This window comes from Diadema antillarum, unplaced genomic scaffold, assembly GCF_040938485.1.
Source record: "Diadema antillarum isolate AM-2024a unplaced genomic scaffold, OU_Dant_1.0 scf00000003, whole genome shotgun sequence".
Lineage (NCBI taxonomy): Eukaryota > Metazoa > Echinodermata > Echinoidea > Diadematoida > Diadematidae > Diadema > Diadema antillarum.
This window is the reverse complement of record NW_027270892.1, coordinates 3,627,924-3,653,550: the sequence shown is the minus strand read 5'-3', so window position 1 is coordinate 3,653,550 and position 25,627 is coordinate 3,627,924. Positions and strand designations below refer to the sequence as shown.

Genomic DNA, 25,627 nt, shown 5'->3' with positions numbered 1-25,627 from the left:
TCACTCATTTTGGGGTAGCACACAGATCAGCGCTAAAAAAACCCCCCCAAAACCCCCCTGAAACCCCCAAACAAGCAAACAAAATGGCAAATTTTAGTTGGTACGCTAGTTGGTAAGCTAGGAAACCAAACACAGCATCATATAATTACATAGCTATCGTTTGCAGGGTGACAAAACCCTGTATCTCAAATTTTGGTGAAAATCACTTTTTGGGTTAACTATCTGATAATCAGTAAAGTGATGTCCTGTCCAAAGCCTAGCTGTCTTACCCAAAAATGAACCTACCACAGCATGTCAAAGGAAAGGCAATTCCATTTGTTATAGTGCTTGGGTTGCCATGTTTTTTCACTCTCCTGAACATTTGGAATTTTTGAGATACACGGTTTTATGTTGCCCCAACAGCGGGTATGTGGCAAGCCAACCCATTGCTCCATGGGTACACACCTCCAAGAGTTCGTCGCCCCCTGCCAGGAGTCCAGTCTTGCCCACGGGTCCATCTGGAATGACCGAGCGGATGTAGTGATGTGGCTGGACCTCCTGGCCGTGCTCGTTGATGTCTACCGTCCCCTCAAGACTGATGCCCAAGCTACCACCCTCCTCAAACTTGGACAGCTGAGCGATCTGGTGGATGAAGTCACAGCCAATGCAATATTACAGAAAAATAATGATAATAATATAGAGGATAATGTCTACCACCTGCCTCTGAGGGGAAAAAAAAGTAGCAAAAATCATGGGCTATCCATAGAGGAAATGTTTGGAAAAAATGAAAAACATTTTATCTATTTTAGAACCATATTACTGGCACAATGAAATTTTTTGAAAGGAATGAATAAATATAGACAAATACACAAGAACCATCCACGCAGGCCCACATACCCATCTTTGTGTAGTTTCTGACACACTATCTTTGGATTGTTTGGTACTCCTCACTGTGAACACCACACTGGGAATCATCGGTCTATAGAACTCAACAAAATTAAAAGAATATGCTAAAAAATGTATCTAATCCACAGATTAAATTTGGGTAACACTAATGGGAATGTCATTTCAACACTTGTGGAACAGCAACTGGCGTTTCATACTTCATAAGAATTTTGATAGTGTAAATCTCCCATCATGTAGATTCAAATTTAGAGAATATCTGCATAAAATACAGCCTAACTGGCATAAAATCAGTTACATGAATATTTGCAAAGTCAATGTTACAGCAACAGACCAACTAAATCTCATGCTACGTAAGCATACCATATTCATCAACTTTCTGTAATCTAGCTCCATCTTCATTCAATGTATAAAATGCAAAACTTGCAGTTGTTAGGGCATCTGTGAGGCGGCATCTCGATAACCTACCACAATGTCCTTGTCCAATCCCAGAAGGCCTTGCCAAAGCGCCATGATCGCAATCTCTTCCTCGGGACTCATTTCTCCTTCTGACAGACAGACAGACAGACAGACATACAAATTACAAATACACACACGCAAACATACGACTGCATTTATTGCTTGTTGTTACAGCGCTGAAAATTTGAAATAACACAAACAAAATTCTTCTTCAAGACTGCATTCTGATGACGTAGGCATGGTACCTTGTTATGAAAGCTACATATACAAATATAAAAATATAATGTCCACACTGCCTTTCATCCCAGTCGACTCATTGTCCATTTGTATCAAAGCTTTAAACCCGCAATCATGAAATTAATACAGGTATATAAACACATATTTCATGCACTTATTGACTCTTCTCTGAATCCTGTCTGGGCAATATCAAGTCTCACACACCAGTATTGAAAGGACCTGCAGTACTCAACCATGGACTTGTTATGCACAAGAATTGTTAAATTTAGTTTTTATTTACTGCTTTATATAAAAAAAAACCCAAAACCAACCTCCATATGAGGAGCAAGACACTTAACTCAGATTCCACAAGCAATTACTCAAGAGATATAGAAGAAACTGGCATTACAAAGTGCACAAGACTTTGGGGGAAACAGGTACAATATTTTGCGCAAAGCATGCAGTGCAAAAGGGTTGGGAACTCTTTACACAATGGCTTAATCACAACAGGCTAGCTTACAAATATACTTAAATTGATGGCTATATTTTCACTGTGAGAACCTACACAATTTCATATATGTATTTTTATCAAGTGCATGTCAATACTTGGAATTTGGTTTGACTGATCATATTGTTGCTGAGTCTAGTAGGACTCTGGTATTAAGGCTTCTGATTGTCATAAACAGCTTTTGTTAGAATAGTATGCATATATACATGTGATGAATTAGTAAAGCTGTATTTCTTTGAGTACAAATTTAAGCACATGTCCCATACACTACAATATGTGTAGGACGCCATAACAATGAATACAACCTGATTAGATACAAGCATATATATCAATATACGTGTAGTTGGATGCCGGTAAAATGTGAGTGGAACTGCTTTGAATGTAACCCAAGACTTACCAAAGCTTTCTTCCCCTACATCGGACTCTTCCATCACCCCTCCCTGTGGGGGGAAGGGGGAGGGGGCCATGGGAATCTCATCCTCGGGAATGGCAGGGGCTTCGGGCTCCGGCATGCTGGGAAGGGCTAGGTCGGGCAGGGGTGCTGCTTGGGCTTGGGTTTAATGGAGAAGCAGGTTATGATGCCATGTTCGATATAATATATGAACAGATATCAAACTGGCCAGCATTGCAGGAAGGGATATAAGCAAACATTGTTAGTACGGTAATAATGGACTAGGTGATATGGAATACCTAAAGGGGAATTCATCCAAATATATGGATTCGGCAAATACAGAAATATTAGAAGCATGCACCATTAAAATTGAGGAATATCAGAAAATCTGTTCAGAGGTAGTTATGAATTTTAACAATTTTGATTAAATCCATATGCCATCATCGCTAGACAAGACTACAAATATTTGTAATGTTACAGTAGGGTACTGTAAAAGTGGAAATTTTCGCGGTGTTGAAATTTTCGCTCATTTCGCGCAATGAGAAGCTAGCACGAAAATAAAAGCACGCGAATATTTTTTACATGCCATATGTTCCAGTACTTGATGTCTTGATTCCGCGGAATTAAAAACACGCGAATGTCTTCTGACACGGCCAAGCGAAAAAAATTAGTCGCACAAAAATATCCACTTTTACAGTAATGGTATAAAGAGAGCATTATTCAGAAATCTATATAGTTCGATTTTTGTAGCATAATAAAAGTGCACGTATCTTACCTCTCTAAGAAGGCCAGGGGAATAATAATACCCTGAACATTTGTCAGTAACAAGTCAAAGGAATGTGGACTTTTCACGAAAAAACTTTAATTTTGTAGAACTCTCTTCATATTTTCATAATATCTTTCATCTACTGTAACATCATAAATTATTGCATTCCTCTTTCCCAGTGATGATGGCACATGGATTCAATCAAAACTTGAGAAATTCAGAGCTTTTGAAAGAACTGTCCAATTTTCCTGAAACTTCACTAACATGTACAAATATTTCTGCATTCACTATTAAAATCCAAATGTACAAAATGTGTATTATGTGAGACAAATAACCCTTTAAGTGACAGAAAACACCCACTCACAGACCTAAACTATCAGCCTCTTATGCAGGGCTGCACACTACTAGTAACCCATTTTTTCTACTGGCCGACCTGTCCCTGTCGGACCAGCAGAAAAAGTAAAGACCAGTAAATCTGGCAATTCCTGAAAAGTTACTGGTCTGACAGTGAATTTTACCAGTCTGGGACCATCAGATCGGTGCAAGTGTTAAACATGTTTTATGAAGGGGCTTACAAAGTCTGTATCTCTCAGGGCTGTTGCACATGAGGGATGTTAAGTTTGCTGAATGTTAAAGGATGTCCCTCCCATACTGTTTTTATTCTGTTTTTGTTTTTGTGTTCTAAGCATTCAGCATGCATAAAGCACCGTCTTTAAGATGTTTCTATAAAGGGGGAGGGGGCACAGGTAGTTTTATGATGAGATGGGGACGGGGTGGTACAGAGGTCTCATATGCAAGCTTTGGCTGAGCGCTTTCAGAAGTACCAATCGATACATATGCCATGTCTGTTTCAAGATGATGGCAAAATATTGATGAAGATGGAAGTGATAATGATGGTGAATTTGATGAGACATGATAAGTCTACACATATGATGAAGGGTGGCATAAAATTCATACCGTGATATACCACATAAGCATCCAGTAATTATAAAGATATACAAATTCAGGGATGCCAGTGGCAAATTGCTCTTGGGCCGGAAATTTTTTTGTGAACGAAATTGATGTGCGCGAAGCACACATCACGAGCGCGAAGTCCCTTCGGCCGGGGTCCTCTGGGGTTCTTAGATGCTCTCTGGTGCAATCTGAGCATTTCTGAGGGCTCTTTTTCCCTCAAATCTAATCCAGAGAAATGAATTTGTAGCAAAAATAAAGAAGTCCTAGTGCCGTAAACTCCGTAGTTTTGCTTCGTTCAGCTGACTCGATCGACTCACCATACTCTCTCAGCGCCGTAGCTATAGCGAGAGCGCAGCATGATCCATGCACCGCACATATTATAGTACATCGCCTAGAAACACCACACGTTGTTCGATCGCGATCGCACGTGCTGGTATAACGCTTTCCAGACAATAATGTGGTCGTATTCTAGAAAAAGAAAAGAATTTGTAGCAAAAATAAAGAAGTCCTAGTGCCGTAAAATCCGTAGTTTTGCTTCGTTCAGCTGACTCAATCGACTCACCACACCGTCTCAGCGCTGTAGCTATAGCGAGAGTGCAGTATGATTCATGCACCGCTGCCGCGACCGCACATAGTACATCGCATAGAAACACCACACACAGTTCGATCGCTATCATCACACGTGTTGCAAGTCCCAGCTAGCAGCAGCAACATTGCGCTAGTTTTGCATGACAGTCGTTTTGTGATATTCTCATGCCCAAGTATATGCGAAACATACTACGGAAATCGTGAAAGTGAATGTCCCGTAAGTTTAGATGATCATATTTTTTAGTTTTTCTTTCTTTCTTTCTTTGTTTCTTTCTCGTGTTTTCCGGCTTTCCCACACAGACGGAAATAATATCACGAAGCCGGAAATTGGACACCAAAATATGAAAAAGCCGGATTTCCGGCTATTGCCGGAACTCTGGCATCCCTGCAAATTGTGCGATATCATTGTAAATATACCAATAGCCACTTTTAATATACATTTGTGATGAAATGCATCTGTGTTAGCTTTGCTCTGGGAATAATATTTCCTCTTCAGTATACATATGTATGTGTACATTATTGTGATGTTTGTGAGAAAATTAACCCATAACAATGCATGGTGCATGTACTGCCATTCCATATTTTTCATAGGGTACATGTCATGAAACTAACTGCATTCCTGACTGTGTTGTGACCAACCTGTTATGACTGGCTCCGGTGCACTGGGTACCTCGGTTGGCACCTCCGGTGGAAACCGGACCAGCCTAAGGTGCACCACCGCCCCCGTCTGCCGGAGCAAATCCACGGCAGCCTTGTTGTCGTAGTCCTGCACACTGACCCCATCCACCTGTGGCAAGCATGCAGTGGGTTGAAAGGGGAAATCCCATCATTCAAATGATGTCTCCTTGGAATTTGGAGCAGCATCTCATACATACACATCTTCACTAAAACCTCAAAAGGCATCACAGGAGCGCCATCATATGGACTCCACTTTGCAGTGTTCCAAAAACCATTTCTGTGCCACAGACTTTGGATCTATGTAAAGTGCTATGGGTTTTTCTGTGCCAACCAACACTCACAGCATACAAAGGGCTTAGCAATTCACGTCATAAAGAAATTGGAAGACCGTGTATAAGATTTTTAAATGAAATGTCATCAATTACAATTTTTTTCTCAAGCAGTAAAATGAAATCACAACAAATATGATCTTAATTTACATAGATATTTACTTGAAACCAAACACTACTTGCATATGACCTGAAATGTAAACTGAAAGATAAGAAGTCATAATGATAATTTGTAGCTAGTCCATGGATTATAAAATGCAAATTTTGATGGTATAAAGTAATGACATATTGCATGCGCTAACAGACATCCAATAAGAGAATGTAAACTGTCACACATAAACAGGTACACAAGGTAACACATATTTTGTGCCATTTTTTCTTATAGTCCATGGACCAAATCTGTACCACGGATTTGATTGAAATTAATTTGGGCCAGAGTATCTACAGTAACAATCAAGGTAAGGATATAGGAAGCAATAATTTGGTCAGATGAACCAGTAGAGCTCACCTCAATGATCTGGTCTCCGACTCTGATGATCCCTCCAAGATCTGCCGCACTCCCCTCAGCTATCTTCTTCACAAAGATCCCAGAGGTTTCTCCACCTTCAAGATATGATGTAACATACAGGAAATCTAAGAAATGCATGCGTGAGATTTATGCCTCCATTCTTCTGCCAGAACTGTTAGGCATCATCGTTCCTAGAAACAAATTTTCACAATACTGCAAAACACGAAATGTTCACATGCATTTTAATTTCACAAATTATGCAATAGAGAGCCAATATTCGCAAAACTGAAATGCACATGAAAGTTCTTGTCTACACTATACGCATTGAATGCCAGAGGCAATTTGCGAAAATTTCACCCCCCCCCAAAAAAAAAAAAAAATCTTGCATTACAGTATGCTCTGCATTATTTATGTGGTAGAATGCATGTTGGGTGTCAACAACTGCAAATACTCCATAAAAGCTTTCATGCAAACACCGAGTCTGTATTCTGTCATTGCAGAGGGTAGGGTGCTAACCCAGCGAAGAGGTCACACACGAAAATGGGCAAATGATGCCGACCACTCGTGGTTCGCCCCAGGTGACTAGCAATAGTCAGCAAACCATATCAATGGTCATGTACAATGTGCCATATGAAGAAAAGAAGACTGAGTCTGCAGGAGGGAAGGTCACTCTGAAGCTGCTACTCCCCTTTTATCAATATTACTAACTGAATTAAAAAATACCCCTCAAACAACAGAGTGAAGTACAAAATTTGAATATGCATGGCAGAATTAATGATTTCTTAATGATCAGATTCTGGGAGTGACAGACGTGGCAAAAGCTAGCTTCCTTCTTCATCTATTCATCCCTATGGATTCAGAAACATCTTTGGTAAGTGGGACATTTTTCCCGGACATCCATCAGTAAAATTCCCTACCCAAAGACATCTATCCCTGTTGCACTCTGTTCAGAATATTGCAAAGAAAGATAAAACAATTTAATTGTCTAGAATGAATCCACCAATCTATGATTTTTCCGTTCAAAAACTGTGAATACAAACTGGACTTTAATTTGACAATTACCTGAGACTGAGCTTTTGAACAGGTACATCCTATAAATGACCTGTACAGTTGTATATTAAACAGAGATGACTGTACTGTGTGTCATTGGACGTTTTACGTGGTAAAACGATAACCATAGGTTTGCCTGCCTACCGTCGGGAGTCTTTTTGATGAAGCCGGCAATGGAAAGTCCCAGACCTTGACTTCCCTTGGTCAGCTGAGCCTCGTACACTTGTCCACTCACAACATTGGCATGCTGTAAAAGAAAGGATGAAAACATACATGATTAAATACATGTACCAGCATTCAATGTTGATACTGACGACAACCATAACGTTCAATGTTACTACTACTGCTACTTGTACTGCTGAATTACAGCAAATGATAATTCTTTTTGATAGTCTGAGTCAATGCAATAAAGCTTTCATACTAACAGACCATTTCAGTAATGTATTCACATTCTACGCATGCTTTGTGCACAAAAGTTGCCCTTGACAACCACAAAGCTTGCCAGAGGCTTGCCCTACTTAGCAACATCTACCTGCCTAAGGAACTAAATTGGAGGGAGCAGGTGAATGAAATGCTTTGTAATGAGGCCATAGGAAAAGAAACATTTATGAATTGCCATACCTCACAGGAACAGCCTTTTAGACATTGTTTTGTACTCAGTCATCCACAAATCAGTAAAGTGCAATTCAAGACTTTAGACATTTTTTTTTAAAACAGAACAAGTGCAATTACTATCTGCCTTCTCTTTCTCTTGAATAAGAAATAATTAATCATATCAGATTCTATGGATATATCACTGAATAACTTAACTCATGTGTTACAAGTAAGTATGTATATTATTGACTGGCACAATGAACACACATTGGGAAATATTGTCAGCACTAGGATCACTGACTAATGAAGTCGTCATCTTCTAATGTGATAATTTCAATGCCTTTCAGGTCATACAAGTATATATTCTGGATACTTCTCTTGGGTTCTCTTTCATGAATAGAAACTTTTTTGCTCATGAGACAGACTTATGAGAGACTTCATGAAATGGATTTTATTTCTTTACATAGCTACATATGAGCAACTTTGGCCATTCTAAGATTTATGTACAGACTTTTTTGTGATGATTTCATGAAACAGACCCTAGGCTATCTAACATCAGATGACTGATCTAACAGTGTGTCTACCAGGTGGTGTACTAAGGTTTGTGAAGTCACAAGGGATGTTCCATCTGTCTCAACAAACCTCCAGGGAGATTGGTGGTGGAGAGACCGGCAGAGGTTCTGGCATCGTCTGGCCCTGACCGAGGTCCAGCCCCAGTGGTGGTAGTCGCGTCTGCTCCTGCTCCTTGCCTTTCTCCTCCTCCTCCTCTTCTTCCTCCTCGATCTCCAGATCGTCGTCATCCATGTCCTCCATGTCGTCTCCCTCCATCGGTGGGTGGGGCGACGGCTGGATGATGGACAGGGTGCTGCGGGCAACCACCAGCTGGACGTGGCTGCCGGACTGCCGCAGGACGCTGGCCACCTGGTCACTGTTCATCCCCTCCAGGTCCGTCTCGCCGATGCGGAGGATGATGTCGCCGCTCTTGAGGCGTCCATCCTACCGGAAAGGACCGACAGATTGGGGGGAGTCAGAGATCAGAGGCGACACACATGAAGAGAGGTGGGTGAAGACCATGGAAACAGAGTGGAGGAAGAGATGAGGGAGGATGGAAAATACAAAGAGAAGTTCATTCAAGCATATGACACAGTGTGTCTGGTTGATACCATTTGCTGACTATTGCTAGTCACCTGGGGCGGACCACGAGGGGTCAGCATCATTCGCCCGTTTTCTTGAGTGGGTGGGTAGGGGACCACTTCACTGGGTTGGAACCCTGTTCTTTGCGATGAATGAAGTAGGATCTTTTACATGCATGAGTTGTGGCTAACTCACACATAGGACCTCCATTTATTGTCTTATCCGAGGGATAGAGTGTTTTTGCCTCTTACTAGAGGGGACAGAATGCCTACACACAACATTGCTCAGTGAGACTCAGGAATCGAACCTGGCACCCTTAGATCAGAAGGTAGACGCGCTATCGACTGAGCCATAACACCGCCCCTGCCTCCAAAGTAGCTGGATTACAGGTGCATGCCACAATGCCCGACCAAAAAGACAAGTGATGGGAGTAAAAGAGGAATGATGGACAATAATGCAATACCAAGCAACTCTACTCTTGCTGATAACCTTAATAAGAAGGACTTACAGTTTGTGTGTCCTTTTTGCAACCCCCAAATTAGATTCCTTTGAAAAGCTGGTAGATTGCAGAGTTAGGTAATTTCAGACCTTTCCTAAGAAGAATAAAACTGAATACTTCCTTATGATGAAAGGGGAAACAATGCTATAGATTTCCAGGGAATTTATTTGGACCCTCAAAAAATTCCATCCTTTATTCTCTGTACAAAAGGGGAGCATATTCTGGAATGACTTGGGATTAGTTTTTCAATTCTTTTTAAAAACTCTAAATAAATGACAGCAAAAAAGAAAAAAGAAAAAAAAAAGAGTGGGGCAAAATGAAATGAGGAATGATGATATAAAAGGGTGTATTGCTACTGACACATTAGCAGGAAAATTAAGATGCACAACAGAAAAGAGTACCTGCCCATGCGAAGAATGAAACAAATGGGACGAGAGAAGAATATGAATTCCCTCAAAACCTTTAAACAACAAAACTACACTAAAAATAGGATGGAAGAATGATAAAAGGATATGGAAAGAGGGGAAGGAGGATGAGGATTTGCACGCAAAGCACTAAAATCATCTTTTCCTGACACACTTTTTTTTTCAAAATGCACATTCTCTTTGATGCCTTGCTAAAAAAAGTAGCATGACTAGGACTAACATTAGCCTTTGGCATGAAAACCTCCTCTTTTTCTGAGTATGTTCAGCTGAGAGCTGTCAGTGTACGCTCACTCATAAGTGAAAGCTTAATTTGATTCCGACTGATGGAATTAAGAGCGTGGCTTGGCGATGACAACCAATTTCCTCTGGACTGCCTCGCATCTGTCACGCTGGTTTGCGGGAGGAAGGAAGCACCCCGTTGAGATCGGAGGAGCATTCCCCCGTACTACACGCACCCCTCTGAAGACTGAGCTCGGAGCAGCAAAACAACCGAACTGCCCCACGTGGGGATACCCATGCGGGAATCTCTGTCACCGCCTTCACCGATCCAGGCATCAGTGATTATGACTAACATTCGAGTCAGCTGCTAGCACTGGCCAATGGGCAAGCTGGACTGTCTCCTGAAGCCCCTCCCCTTTTTACTCTTGCTATGAGCATGCCAACCAATGTAGGCAGTAGAAGTGCTGTGAAAAAAAGAGAAAAAAAGTCTGGCACAACACTGAAGGGCAAAATGCGCCAACTGAATGAGCAAATGACTGATAAATTAGCCAGAGGGTATGCATTCAAATTCAAAGCACTGGCAGACTGATATTGGAGTGTCACATACTGCAGAGCCATTTATCGTGATCTGTGATATTCCTTACTCACTGGAAAGGGTTTTTCTGATTGGTTCTCTACAATCCAAACCTGTATCAATTTAGCCAAATCTTTGCTTTTCTAATTAGCTGCAAAGTTTGTTTCAGAAATTATTTTTGAACATGTTAGAAATTGGAGAAAAAAAAAAAAACATGTGCAAAAAGTAATCATAGAAACAGCTGCTGAAATTAGCATTATTATCGGCATCATTATGTTGCGATGAAGATTATATTTGGAGATACAATAACAAAAACCAACAGTTATCCCACAGAATCTGTTTTCAATCATATCAGAACTTCCGAAGATGCTAATTCATGTCTACATTTTGAATGACTTTCCAAATTGCAAACATACAAACACAAATTCCCACATTAAAGAAAGCATAGAGTTTGATAGGACCCAGCATTTGTACATGTTCTGTTAAATTTGGGCTTTTAGACAAAAAAAAAAAAACACCAAAAAAACCTGTAAATATGGCACCATTTTGTACAGCAGTTAGCATTGAAAGTATCTTACTACATGTCACTTGTTTTGATTTTCTTCCAGTCTACACTAACATTATGCCCCTTACACATTTTAATTAATTACCATGCTCTCTCCTTAAAACTCTTCAAGGAAAAATAGTCAAAATACATGCACTGAAGGGGTGCGTGAACTGTACATGTAAACTTTTTACTTGCATCTTGTCTCGTAATCTTCATATATCGTGCAGCAAACATAAATGCGCCCTGTTATTTTCAGACTCTGCTATTTCTACTCATTACACCCTCGCAATGACCTTTTATCCATAATTATTGTGGTTCACCTCATTAGAAAGGAATGTAGGGTCGAACTGTGCCTCCCATTGAGTTTGTGCACTCCTGTGTGACTGTGCAAATCTACAAACTGACTTCTCACACAGTCTTGAACTTTGATACAGAACACACAATAGTCAAACATTCTACGTACACTGTACATGACGTTTGCTGTACTGTCAAACTTACAAAACATTGCCAGTGTATGCTCAGAGTCTTAAAGCATACTGTGATTTGAGCAGTTTAGTTTCCACAAATGTGCTTTTTAATGTTCAGTTACAGTCAAGTAGCAGATATCAAAGGCTCAACAATTCTATTTGATTCTCTTTAAACACAAAGGAAAAAAAAGTGGGCAAATGAATTGACACATTTGTCAATGAGGAACTAGAACACTTGAATTTGCAAAGGGCTTCTACACATGGACTTGCCATCATTTTCTTCCCCAAAATATGGTGGCAGGTGTAAAGACAATCACAAATTTATTTGGAAATGGTACTTGATACACTCGCACACACATCAGTTTAAATCACAGTGAACACCAATAGTATGTAGCATAGAAAGACCCATTTCAAACACATCAATGTGTGACTGTCAATCTGAACACATTCATCAAGGATATGCAGTTGAGTGATACAAAACAACAGAGAATTATGCTTTCCATTGGCTCTCATGCAATACACCCTTGATCGTGTAATTAGATCACATTTGTGTGATGGAAAATGGTAAAATTCCTCTACAGAGAAAAATAAAGTGTCTGACAGTGAGCATATCTATACAAAGGTGATTTGTCTTTGTACAGAATATGCATGCCACGTAACTAAGGCAGGTACAAACAAAAAAAAACTCTGAAAAAACCCATGTTGACTACACCATATTTAGGCCAAATCAGGCATCTTTGATCACACAGAATTGTGCACATTATCATTTTTTTTTTCTTTCTATACAACAGCCATGGAATCTTTGGAATCCTTGCAAAGATTACTGAAAGTGTGAGCTGATGCTCTGAATTCAATAGCTTAGATTCAGATGAAGCGCTGCGGATGGCTTTAGCGGCACACCCCGGGATCAAGGGAAGGGAATTAAGAGACCCAGACGCCGTTGCCGCAGAGTAAGACGGTTTTCAGCGATCCAGCGATCACCATCATGGCAGTCACTCTCAATTTCCTTGCCACATTTCTCCTCACACCGCTTACGACTGGTGTTGGGAAATGAAGCAAAATGGGTGGATTCCGTTTGACAAAACAGTTGGCATCGAAAGAGGGGATTACCCACAGTACAAAGGCATTATTAATTTCTGATGGCGAGGACACAACATTTTTTTTCCCTTCAAATTAATCCAACTTTTGACCACATGTTGCACTGATTGTTCAGCTATCTTTGCATACTCCCCTGAATACATTTTTATGGTTATTCAGAATGATCATAGCAAATGATTTATAAGTCAGGAACTGGGCAGTATACGGAGGGAAAGAATTCGACATAACTGACCTATTATGAGTTTGAAAACTAGGTACATTTCACTCCATATCCAATAATGAAAAACAAATTACATCTTCAGAAGAAAGTCACCAAATGAGAGGTGTCTATGTATATAAATGACAGTTGAACAGAAAAGGACAAATCATGGGATAAAGCTGTGAATGTGATGAAATTGAGACATTTCAGCATTATATCATCATCTGATTAATCATTATGAACAACACTTCAAAGTAGGTGAACCATCTGACCGTACCAACATCGGCTGGGAGGTCGGGAACCTAATATTTTCTTAACTGAATGTTACATATTTCAAGATTGTCTGACTTTAATAGACGAGAAAATGAAATTCTAACAATATGGGTTTTTGTGCACTCTCAACAACGGAGTAGGGTTATTCCATCAAATATGAATGTGAAACTCAGAATTTGATGGAGTTCTGTACATATTTGAAGTTGAAGACGATTATAATGGCACTGAAAGCGATTGTACATTTTCTTGACCATATGGCAGCCATAAATGTACTTCAAGGAACCAATAATGTTGTATCAAATGATAAATTGACATCTTAACTGCGATGCATACCACTAAAGCTTCTGTGTACAAAGTTTGCTAGAATCTCACATAGTTGAACTTGCTGAGTCTCCACAAAATGTTTACTAATTGGGATAACGTCTTCCCAAACAAATGTCTATCACGTTCAGACAATTTCTGATACTCACCATTGACCTACAATTAACTGAACTCATCAATTTTTCAAGATGTCTATGACTTCTTAAAAGGACACAGGGGACATGTGAAATACAATTAAACAGAATGGCTTCACGAACCAAAACTCTCAAAGCTATTTCATGGACTCATTCTCCCTTCTGTTGCAGCTCCTCTGGCTGAGAAATGATCGTCTTGACAACAACTACTTTTAGGCAATTCCTGATGGTCACCATTGAATACAATTAACGGAATTTGTCAATTATTGAAAATGTTTATGACTCCTTCAAGGACACAAAGACATGAGAAAAATGAAAAATAAATACGGCTTCATGAATCAAAATGTAAAAAAAACAACAAAAAAAAATGTGATGGGAGTCATTCTCACCTTCTCCGCAGCTCCTCCTGGAACGATCGTCTTGACAACGATACCGATATCCCGCACGCCAACGATACCAAATCCCAGCCCTGACCCCTGGTTGTAAAGGTCGATGACCTCTATGTCAGGGGGTATGAAGGATCCTTCCTCACCCGATGGTTCTGGTCTTCCGAGGGTCGGCTTCAGAATACAAAACAATATTGTATATTAAACATAAACATAAGGATCTTAATCAGCAGTAGAGCTACTTTACATGTTGTACACAGGCAGAGAAAAGCTTTCCTATTATTGTATAGTAATTTGCGAGATGCATATTAGATACTGGTTTGAATACCGTACAATACAAAACAGCATCTGTGTAGTAATTTCAATACATACACCATTTGTTCTACATTAAAGAATTACACTCCAGCAATATGAAAGAGAACATATGAAACCTGGAACTATCAACGTTGATCATCTACTGTTACAAAAATACACAGTATAATGCATGATAAAAATAATCTTTACCACAAGATGAAACTCATAAAAATAATGAAGCTTTTTCTTACCGCTCCTTGGACATCTTGTTCTGCATTCATTTGAATAAGTGGCTCGTCCAATGCACCGGCAGCAGCTGCAGCTGCTACCATTGGTGCCTGCGGTTCATCAAGAGTCATCTTAGGCACCTCTGCTTCCTTGTCAACGTGAGGAGTGGGTGCCTGGGCCGGCGCCTCGCCTTTGGGTGGCGTCGGAAGGTGCAAGCCACCCCGCGCCACGATCAAATTGACCTTGTCCTTCACCCTCTGTAGCATGCCGATGGCCTGCTTGTGTGACACGGTGGAGTCAACGAGGGCGCCGTTGATAGCCAAAATCTGATCACTTTCTCGCAGTCTTCCGTCCCTAGGGAGAGACAAGGAGCGGGACGAGGTGAATGCTACAAACTGTGTCATGACAAACTTTTGATGGATCCACACTTTATTTAGTTAGTGTCTCCTGCAAAATTTTATAAAAACATGCAAAGAAAAGTACAATGAAACTGAAATCGTACACACACACACACACACACACACTGTAAACAAGCATTACAAAATTGTACATCTTCACAACGATTCCTGGTAAAGTGTATTATCCGACCAAAGATAGCATACAAAGCATCATATCAAATATCCATCAGAAATAGAAGTAACAGAAGTATTACAAATATGAAAGTTTTAAAATTTAGGGCATAAAACAACATCAAAGCTTACAATTTCTCTGATTGCTGGAGGATTCTGGACATCAATCATGAATACAAAGAGTAGTCAGCTTGCAGTGTAATGCTTTGATAATGGAGAGCACATCCGCAAATTAGAATATCCCTTCCTCCAAACAAATGCTACACAGTCATGAACCACACGCATGTCTCCTGATGCATTATGGGAAGGCCTTTATAGCCGCCATGCCTTGTGACAGGGCTACCTCTTGGAATTGATAAGTGCATTCATGAATGGAATACTTCAGATTTCTATTGTATTCTAAAGGTTATGATAATTGCAATCTTTCAGGGAAATTTAATTTTTCCCTCCATAAGCTACAAGTTTTGTAACTATACCACTAGCATTATGTAATTTAAAATCAATGGTACTGTACGTGGTATTAAAACTTTCAGTATATAACAAAGATAAAAACAAAACAAAAACAAAAACACATATACACACACAAATATCCACAACCAAAATTGTAGAGTGGACCATATCTACATGAATTTTTCTCCTCTAGATGATGATTAGCCTCAAATTTTAAGTCATACAATCTTTTAAGGACTCAAGCTGCCCTTGTCAGGCTAACTGAAACAAAAATATTTCTTTAAAATCTTGTTATATCCATTGATGTCTAAATTGCCTTATCTCAGGTTTCCCCATGAATGCTTGCATTAAAGTCTCTTCCAATTGTCTTCATATTAAGAGAGCATTATCTCCAGGTACAGTTTCAGACAGATCATCACTGCAATTACAGCATGTGACATGTTTATGACATGAGTCATCTTTTTAAGTTGCAATTAGGGGTACAGTATACAGTCAATATCTCTTCATTGCCCTCTTGATGTTACAATAATTCAATAATTCAATTCAGAGATATACAGTTCAGTCTCATCCTTTGTTAAGTTTTACAAAGGATGAGACTGAACTCAATTAAGGAATGAGTCTAAAATTGATTGGTTTGAACAGGTGCATCATGTGACCCATTTAAAAATCGCTTTATGGCTATATTATGTAACTTCTCAGACACGACAACAAGAGGAATCTACATGTACCACATGTACAATTGTACCCCCCCCCCACCTACATTGTACAGGTACAAATCACATTTACAAAAACATACGATACTGAAGCAAAATTAAATTCATGTGCCAATTTTATGCACAGTATGTACAAGCATATGGCATGGTTTCTCTATCATACAAAGTATCGTAAGTGTTACATGTATGTGTACTGTTAAAATAAAACATCTTGTTAACATCTACATGTACAATAGTACAGTGATACAAAAACTGAAGACTTTTCAAATTTTATGTACACAATGTAGTTTGCTCCCTACATCCTACCTTTCTGACTATTGTAAAGCTTTTACCATGATGATTTGAAATGAGATGTGAAGAACGATGTCATGTTCGCATAAATTCAACCAATTAAAAACTAGAGGGCTACACATAAATTTAACATTTCCATGTACATTGTAGTTGAACACACAGAGGAAATCTACAGGGGTATGTGAGAATGCATCACACTTTCATGGACTTTAAGAATAATTTGTGTGACCACAATACTATTTGGTTGCTACATGTAGGTAGGTCCACGCTAGGAGTCAGTTTATAGGTCATTGGTTGTCATTGTCAATGGATACCATGCAACATAAAAATATGTGAAAATTGCTTGTTTTCATTTGCAGTGATCCTACGGTGAGCTTATCTGTAAGAGTGCTGCCTATTCCAGTGCCAGTTATGTTGTCTTATCAGCACTGCTCTCCAAATGATTTTGCATCTAGTCTTCTAATTTCAGAGTTTCAGGTACAATCTTACAAGGTTGTCAGGAGGTATTGGTTGAAACCTGATATTGTAACTAAAATTTGGCATTGTATATAAAAATGAATAATAACTGCTGTCTGTAACTTTGGAATTTCCTTTCTTTCTTAATTGTCAGTGGCTGTACAAATTGCAGCCAAGCAAATATGAAAAGCTAAACAAGACAAATGAAAACTATTAAATAGTAATCAATGTTAAAACTGCAAAAGACACAATCTTTATCGTGAAAGCAATATCATCAGCCATTATGGCAATTTCTGTATTTACAAGTATGTGTTCATGGATTGATAACTACTTGTCATGGTACAGTATTGTAGATAATAAAAAAGAAATAAAAAGAAAGCCTTATGAAAAACAGTCAAGTCACACTATCGTGAGAGGAGTCATAATCATGATTTATCAACCTTGCTGTGTATTCAGGCTTCTGAAGTGATTGACATGACTCACACATCACTTCAATTTTGAGTGACCAGTACCTGGGCTCAAGTATGATGAACACCCCTGGAGTCTTTTCTACAAATAGGTGTACATTCTTAACCCATTTGGGACCCGCGGGCTAATTTTGCTATACAATGCGCATTTTCTACAGACACCTGCGGCCTGCCCCAGTAATATTCTGGACTCGTCTTCATCGGGTTAAAAAGGGTTTTTGTATGAGTCAAGATTATTGTAAAGTTACAAAGTGATTCAGCACTTTAATATCCATGATCTCACAATTTGACGCAAGTCTCCTACGACAGCATCTTGGCAACATCACCTGTTCATGTGGGAAATCTGGGTCCTTTTTCACATCACTGTTTTGCACTTTGGCATCCTGACTAAATGGGACACTCACTCCTCACAGATATTTACCAGTATTGCTCATTCCGCTTTGAGATTATTCACTTTCTAAATTTAGATGGGGTCAGAAGCGACATGCTGTTGATGCCTTGGTCAGTCTGTTGTATGTCACAGTAAAAAAGAAAGCCACCAGCAACATTACTTAAATCAAATTAAGACAAAATTCTCTACTCTTGATCACAGAGTGTGCTTGTATTGACCATGGAGTACACTTTAATACACTTGTATGCTATGTATGATGCAAATATTGGCAAAATTATCAAGAAGGTACCACATATCAATTTGATCATGAAAGGTATCACAGCATCTGATACTGAATGATACCTGTGCATTGCATGTCTTAAGAGGACAAAAATAAAGTGGAACTCATTTAATTCTTGAAGAGCTGGGGACATTGATAAAGGTACAGTACATAGTAAATACTTTCCATTTCCCATGCCTAAGGGTGTGAATACTGTAAGAGATACAGGTGTACAGTGTACTTGTAAAGGCACAGCATCAACACATACAAATTGTAACTACTGTACGGTACACACAACTCTCTCTCTCACACGCACACAAACACACACACACAGTTTCATCACTCACTGTAAACTACTGGTATGACATCCACCATATTCAACAATTTGTACAGTATAAAGATATGAGGTTGATGGTAATACATACAGTGATACAATGTACTTGGTTACTTACACAAGAGGTTTTCCACTCACTATCAACGCTGGAGTCAGAAAAGCAGCATGTATCAAGAGAGGAACCCAAGCTCCGTAAATGTGAAAACTGAAAAAGCTCTAGGAATTTTGCTGTTCTCCTGCAACTGTCTGAGCACTGTCTCATTTCAAACACAGCACAGGGAGTGAGAGAAACTAGCAGTCGGGAGTCGTAGCGCAGATAGTCTGATGTGGATTAGATTTTCGTCCCGTGCTAATTTTTCGAAATTGCATTCATTTCTTGTCAGGATGCTTGCTTATTTGCCCCATAGAGCTCGACAAGCCGCAGAAGTTGGGGGTGAAGGATGTGCGCGCATTAAAGAAGCAGCCATGCTGTTTAGCTAGGCGAGATTACAGGGAAACCATGAAAAGCAGGGTACAAAATTAGGATGGACGTTTGAAGAAGAAATGGCAAACATGGCCAGGATTTTACTGGAGTTATCACTGGGATGCAGAATATGGGTGATGACAGGTGTGTCTGTATTTGTCGGGATAGGGTCAGGTACACGAGTACCTGAGAACTTTGCTGCAAAAATAATGATCTTGTCATTTCCAAATTCGCACCTCAGACCTGGGTATATCTCATATAGGGGAAAGGATGGAAGTGGTTCAGTCTGCAATTAAATCTGTGCAATACCAGAAAGAAATTTGCCAAATGACAAAATGGGAGAGGATAAGGAAGACTATCTTAAATGCTTTGCCAATCTAATAATCAGTTGTGAATTTGAGTAATTACAGGCTTTGAAAATTCTGAAACCAGAATAAACTTGAATGTAAACAGCAAAGGGCTTAAATGAAAAAGAGTATTTCACTTTAACTCATCCAACACAAACAATGACAAGTGAAAGATTGAATCAATAACATTACACCTGTATGAATATCAATCAATTCCTAGAGAAACATCAACATAACATCCAATTTCATATAATAACACAGGTACACACATTCAAATAACAAATATTGCCAAACACCCAATCAAGAGCAATCAATTTTACCATACGGCAACGTGTCTATTGAAACAATAGTCTACAGCTGTATACAAGTTAGAGCTTGAATGATTACATCTTTTGAGTGTTAAAAGAAACCTGTACTGACATTTTCTACTTGTCTGATAATTCTAATCTACATTTTTTTGATGCCTACAACTGGAAAGAGAGGATTCTAAAACCCAGGATAAGCCTGTAATGGATTTTTGAAAAAAATGAAAACGAGCATTCCCAGGAACGATCCACACAATTTGGCATACGTCACAGGTGCCAACTGTGCTTTCCGCAAGAAATACTACACAAGTCAATTTACTGAAGTAAACATTCATGCACTGATGATGCAGTATCAAAATAAAATTGTCATACGTATATGCATTTTATGAGTTTACAATAATTACGGAAACTATTCATATTGATATGTGAAGCATATCATATCAAATATTAATTACTTTGATCTGAAAACAATCAATTTTCTGAAAATATGTAAAACTAAATTGGCATGGTTAGCCGTACGTGCTCTCGTAGAGCATGCAGTAAGAGGAATCAACGCTGGCAGCATCGAGCGGCTCAACATAGGCGAACAGCTGTTCACTGTGATGTACCGAACTCGCGAGGTGTACGTGTGGCTAGCTCCAGAAATTTTACTTTTTATGGCGACTAGACGAGATACAAATGGCCCTTCCTTATGATTTTCAGCCAACCCGACGGCAAATCTGGCACAGGAAGAACGACCGCGATAAGGATATCCGTGACTTTCCCTGTAACCAGGCCGTTGCTGGTCCCGACCTGTTCGTTCGCAACTCAAAAGCTCCACCGTCCCGTTTAACGCAGGCTGTGGATGTGTGGTGCAGTTGCTCGCACTGCTTTGCAATGCCGAGTGAGAGAGAAAATATCTGTTGTAAAGAAGTACATTTTGCAAACATTACGGACTTCTCCTCAGTTAAATGCATAACACGACATAGAGACTTCGAGAAGGTTTGCCTCAGTACTGCTGTGCTGGAAGTCGCCAACGTGATGCGACGGCATGTTCAGGGAATAAGTGGAGCCGGTGCTATGTCGAACAAGTAAAATTTAACTCCCAGCCAAGACTTGCGCTTAAGATCCTATTTAACAAAGTTGATTTCTCAAATTCCGTATTACCAATTTTCATCAAAATCAAACGAAATACTTAACATCTTGTATCCCATCGATCATGAAAATTTGATATGCATCCGATTTCGGGAACTGTTGATATACCTGCGACTATTTGGATATTATCGCTCAAAAAAAGTCGCTTTGAAGCAAGGCATACAAGCGCGTATTCCGAAACTGAAGTTAGCGATCTCCTTGTAAGCGAATTTGCCAGCTTTTGCTTGTGGGCGTGTTCTTCGCATGTGCTATCATTTTTTATTAGGTAGCTAACTTTAGCTACACGTGTGCCGATACACGTCATGATCCGATCCCATACTAGTATCGCACTAACGATATATCGAGCTTCCTGGATGCTGGCGCGGCCCGGCACGTCAGTCTTGCGTGTATGTACTGTATGTATGTTGATGCAATGTTCTTTGGTTAATAAACGTTACATTGTACTAATGTTATATTCACACGTGTACACTACATTTGACCATGCTATGCGGAAGTAGGCCTATGCCATTCATTCCTAAGTAAAGGGCTATATTGAGTACTAACGTTTATCTTGCTATTTAATGTTTCCTTATGTCTGATTTCGATTAACATTTACAAAAGTAACGTTAGGCCTAACAGTTACTTGAAATTATTTAATCTAACGTTTAATACAGGGGCTGTAGCGTATTGTTACAGTACTGGTGAATAGGTGGGGATTCATTTTTTTTTTTTTTTTTTTTTTTACATTCCAAAGTGAGATATCAAATGAGAAACTAGCTTACTTAAAATATGAAGAAAAACCATAAAATAGCCTGGCCCTGGGTTTATAATTTTAAGAAGGATTCAACTGTGTGTTTTTTTTTAATGAAAACTGATTTTCAAATGGCAGAGATAGCCCCCCCCCCCTCCCAAAAAAAAAGATGATAATATTAATAAAAGACTAGGTAGGGTCTAATATTACCTAGAGACTAGATCTAGACTCTAACGTTATATGTAGAAATATCTAGCGTTAGGAAGTTCTACCCCAACTTTATTGGGAAATCTTTGTTTCACCTCGTTTCAATTTTGGATATCTCGGCCACTTCAAAACCGAATTTCATCAAATAAACTTTTGACAGCCCTTTTAGATTGCATGCTCTTTGAGTTTGACATCTTATAGATCCTACTACGTCATAGAATTGGTTAGAGTGGTTTCTGAAGTGAATATCACGCAAAATATTAAAAGCTAGAAATCTAAATGATAATCCTCACGTCGACCAGAACTGTAACACTGTTCGAGTGTTACTGTCTGTAAAGTAGGCCTACACTACACTCCTTTTTTTTTCAACTATTAGCATCTAACAGTTAAACCTATTAGAGTCTAGAATCTAATATGGTATTTTACTACTGACTAGGTCCTAGTCCTAAAAATTGCTAGGCCTAGTGTTAGGGCCTAACGTTCGTCGTTTGATAGATCTAGATTTCTAGACCAGTCTAATTGATGTTGTGCTGTGCGTCATCCAAGCAGGAACAAGGTCAAGGAACCCCCGGGCGCGAGTCCGAGTTCCTTAAAATCATAAATGGCAGGTTGTCCTAATATATTAGGCCTAAAGCTAGCCTAGAGCCCTAACACTAGATCTAACTCGTAACTGTTAACTCTAGTCGGAGTCTAGAGTCTAACGTTGGATTCTAGATCTACTAGACTGGTTCTAGACCTAGGTCTCCTAACAGTAACAGTTGAACATAGATTGTATGTCAAAACGTTAGATTGCCGAAAAAAAGAACACAATAGCCAAGCCTTCCGTGGTACTTAACGCTCTTAACACTATAACAGCAATGTTCAGACAGGAGCACGATGTAGGCTAGAGACAGTAGAGTAGACTGACTCTGTCTCTACTCTAGAGCTCTAGGTCGATGCCGATGGCATGGATGGTCGATATAAATCCCTCGAAGTCGAACATAATGTACTACTAGTATTAGTATTAACGGTTACTAATAAATACTAACCTTGGGGTACCGGGGGTAGTGGTGTGTCAGTGGAGTGCCTGCTAGGCCTACTAATTATCCGAGGTTCGGAATGTCCAACGAAGTGTAACGGTACTCGGTGTGGACGGTAGGGCATATAGTCCAATATATTATAATCCAACATGAAGATCAGTGGATAACTGCAGAACATGTGGTCTCCACAAGTAGGTACACAAAACTCGTCGATAGGCCTAGTATAGGCTATACACTTCGTAGACGGGGTAGATCCTACAGTAGACTCTAGCGTTACTCTGTAATCAGTAGAAACTGAGAGATAGAATCTCAAGAGTCAAACATCACTGACAATCCAAGTGTGAGTAAAGAGCCTGATAATCAAGCACTCGTCAGGTCTGAGCTAAATTGAGACAGATCAAGCAAGGTGTTCACTCCATGGCATGAAAGTTACACGAGCTGTTACAGCTAGCATGCATGCAGGATTCACTAAATTTGGGGCCGCGCATGTCGTTTATAGCGTTGCAAACTAGACTGTCTACCTCTGTACTAGTATGTAGGTCTATACTACAAACGTTATCGTAGTGGAGAAAGCTACTAGTAGCTAGCCAGCGCGCGCGGGAAGCTAGCTAGTTCTCATCAATGGCCACAAAGGCAAAAACTATTTTGATTGGTTGTAAAATACTGCATACATTAAGTAACTCTGAAATGATTGGCTGTCATACAGTAATTATTCGTAACTGCCTCATTTGCATGCAAACCAGACGTCACACGACTTTGCAAACAGGAAGTTCCAGTGTTTGTCTAACTTGCAATGTTTACACACGCAAAAGCAGCCATCTACAGTAGATGTTGAATAACTACAACTGTGTAATGTATACGGTGATAGTTTAAAAACCTTCAGCATGTACATACACACACACACACACACAAACATACACACACATATATCCATGCATAATGCATGTAAAGACAAATGTTGATCTACTACAACTCTAAAGACAAATGTTGATCTACTACAACTGTGAAGTTACCCATGTCTTGTGATTTGATGCAATTAATTTGGTATCGTGGAATTTGAGATAAATGTATGATCTATTAACATTAGGCCTACAAGGTTCTTCATTCTGTGATATAAATTGTAAACAGCAAAAGCTAGTAAACACAAAGGCCTCCTTCCTAGCGTTAGCTAAAAGCCTATAACCATACCTGAAGTGAATACGTTAGATCTGACAGAGTTTCTAGTACATGTAATTACTAGTAGTGGATCTACCTTCTCGAGTAGACATCTAGCTGATGTACTTAAATAACCTGATTAAGAATACTAAATTGCAAATTAGATCTTAAGACACTGGTCACACCAATTAGAGGGCCTATGGTTGGGTTTCCAACACATCGACACCATTGCTTTCAATAGAAATTGGAAAAATTCTAACAATTTTGTAGTAATTTACTCACATGTCAAGACATTATTTTGAATTCAGTACGGACAGCAAAACTTACACTTTCGCTAAATGCTCCAAGATAACATTGCCACCATTAATTCAAGAAAATTTTCAACTTGTTTTTTTTTTTTTTTTTTTTTTTTTTTTTGGAAGCAATATTACCCCAAAAAAAGATTGAATGGGGATTGGAACTCCCTACCATAGCCACTCCCCACATACACACACACACACACACACACACACACATACACTCTTGTTATCTTCACTTTTTATGTTTCTAACGAAACTGTCATTTGGACAGTACCGGTATTTACATAAGTGAATTGAACTGCATATGCATGTTTGCAATCAAATTCATTGTGCCTAGGAAGAGTAGGCATTTTTGAAAGGACAGAAATGGAGAAAACTTTGTATTCCATTAATATATGCATATATATATATATATATATATATATACTAATATTGTATACATATATACATTAATGTCATAGTCTCCTCAACACTTTATTTAAAGGAATGTTTGCAAAGTTAATATCAGTGTATTGTAAATGGTGTCATATACTCGATTGTGTCTCATATTAATGTCGCAAATATGATTGTGACATAGTACCTGTAGCTCACCAAAGTTTTTCCATGTTTGCTTCTTGTTCTTGTTTTAATTACAGGAGGTACAGATTTACATCATACCAGGCCTTCACTGCATGGACGCATGGATACCTGGGAAAGGGAAAGCGAAGAGTGATCCCGGCTTGTGCGGTTTCTAAAATACGGGCAGTCTTTCCCGCAGAGGACAACATCTACACTGGCTTTCAAGGATCTTCCGAGATCGATGAGGCATTAAATATATAGTTTGATAATGAGGCCTACTGTGTTCACTAAACATATACTAGTACACTGTAGTGAGATGTAAAAAGACTGTTATGAAGTTAAATCTTGCTATTTATTTTCATGCTACATACAAGACTAATATCTTCTGGAACTGCTGTTGTGATAGAGTGCACTCACGTTATATCGAACACTGTTGTTGTATAACAAAATTTCAGCTGCAATGAGTTAAAATATCCGGCCACAACCTTGCCTGGTTTGTATTTTTTATTGCTTATTTGTTAGGATGTGAACAAATTTTGATACAAAGAAAGAAATCTGCAGGCCCGATAAATTTGTTATAACAACAGTCCACTGTTATTCTTTTTTATGTCAATCTGTTCATTCGTGTTCACTACTTTTTAGAATTCATTCATTCATTAAAAATGTCATCACATCACAGTGGCAAAATCCAAAACATTTTAACCATTTTTTGGCGGAATTTTCTGTAGTCTTTTCCAAATTCTACATCATAAATTATGC

At 39.2% G+C, this 25,627-nt stretch overlaps 1 protein-coding gene across 1 annotated transcript in view; it reads right to left on the bottom strand.

The window, feature by feature from the left end:
* The window catches only part of LOC139736136 (multiple PDZ domain protein-like), a 67,980-nt gene extending 52,855 nt beyond the window's left edge, over window positions 1-15,125 (bottom strand). Inside the window, exons 1-9 of the mRNA XM_071646903.1 lie at window positions 14,745-15,125; window positions 14,203-14,373; window positions 8,566-8,919; window positions 7,474-7,576; window positions 6,280-6,374; window positions 5,404-5,551; window positions 2,463-2,615; window positions 1,351-1,430; window positions 445-621 (exon numbers count right to left, since the gene is read on the bottom strand). Of these exons, the coding sequence (XP_071503004.1) occupies window positions 445-621; window positions 1,351-1,430; window positions 2,463-2,615; window positions 5,404-5,551; window positions 6,280-6,374; window positions 7,474-7,576; window positions 8,566-8,919; window positions 14,203-14,373; window positions 14,745-15,125 (1,662 nt within the window). The remainder of the gene's footprint in view (window positions 1-444; window positions 622-1,350; window positions 1,431-2,462; window positions 2,616-5,403; window positions 5,552-6,279; window positions 6,375-7,473; window positions 7,577-8,565; window positions 8,920-14,202; window positions 14,374-14,744) is intronic.
* Between the last annotated feature and the right edge of the window lie 10,502 nt (window positions 15,126-25,627).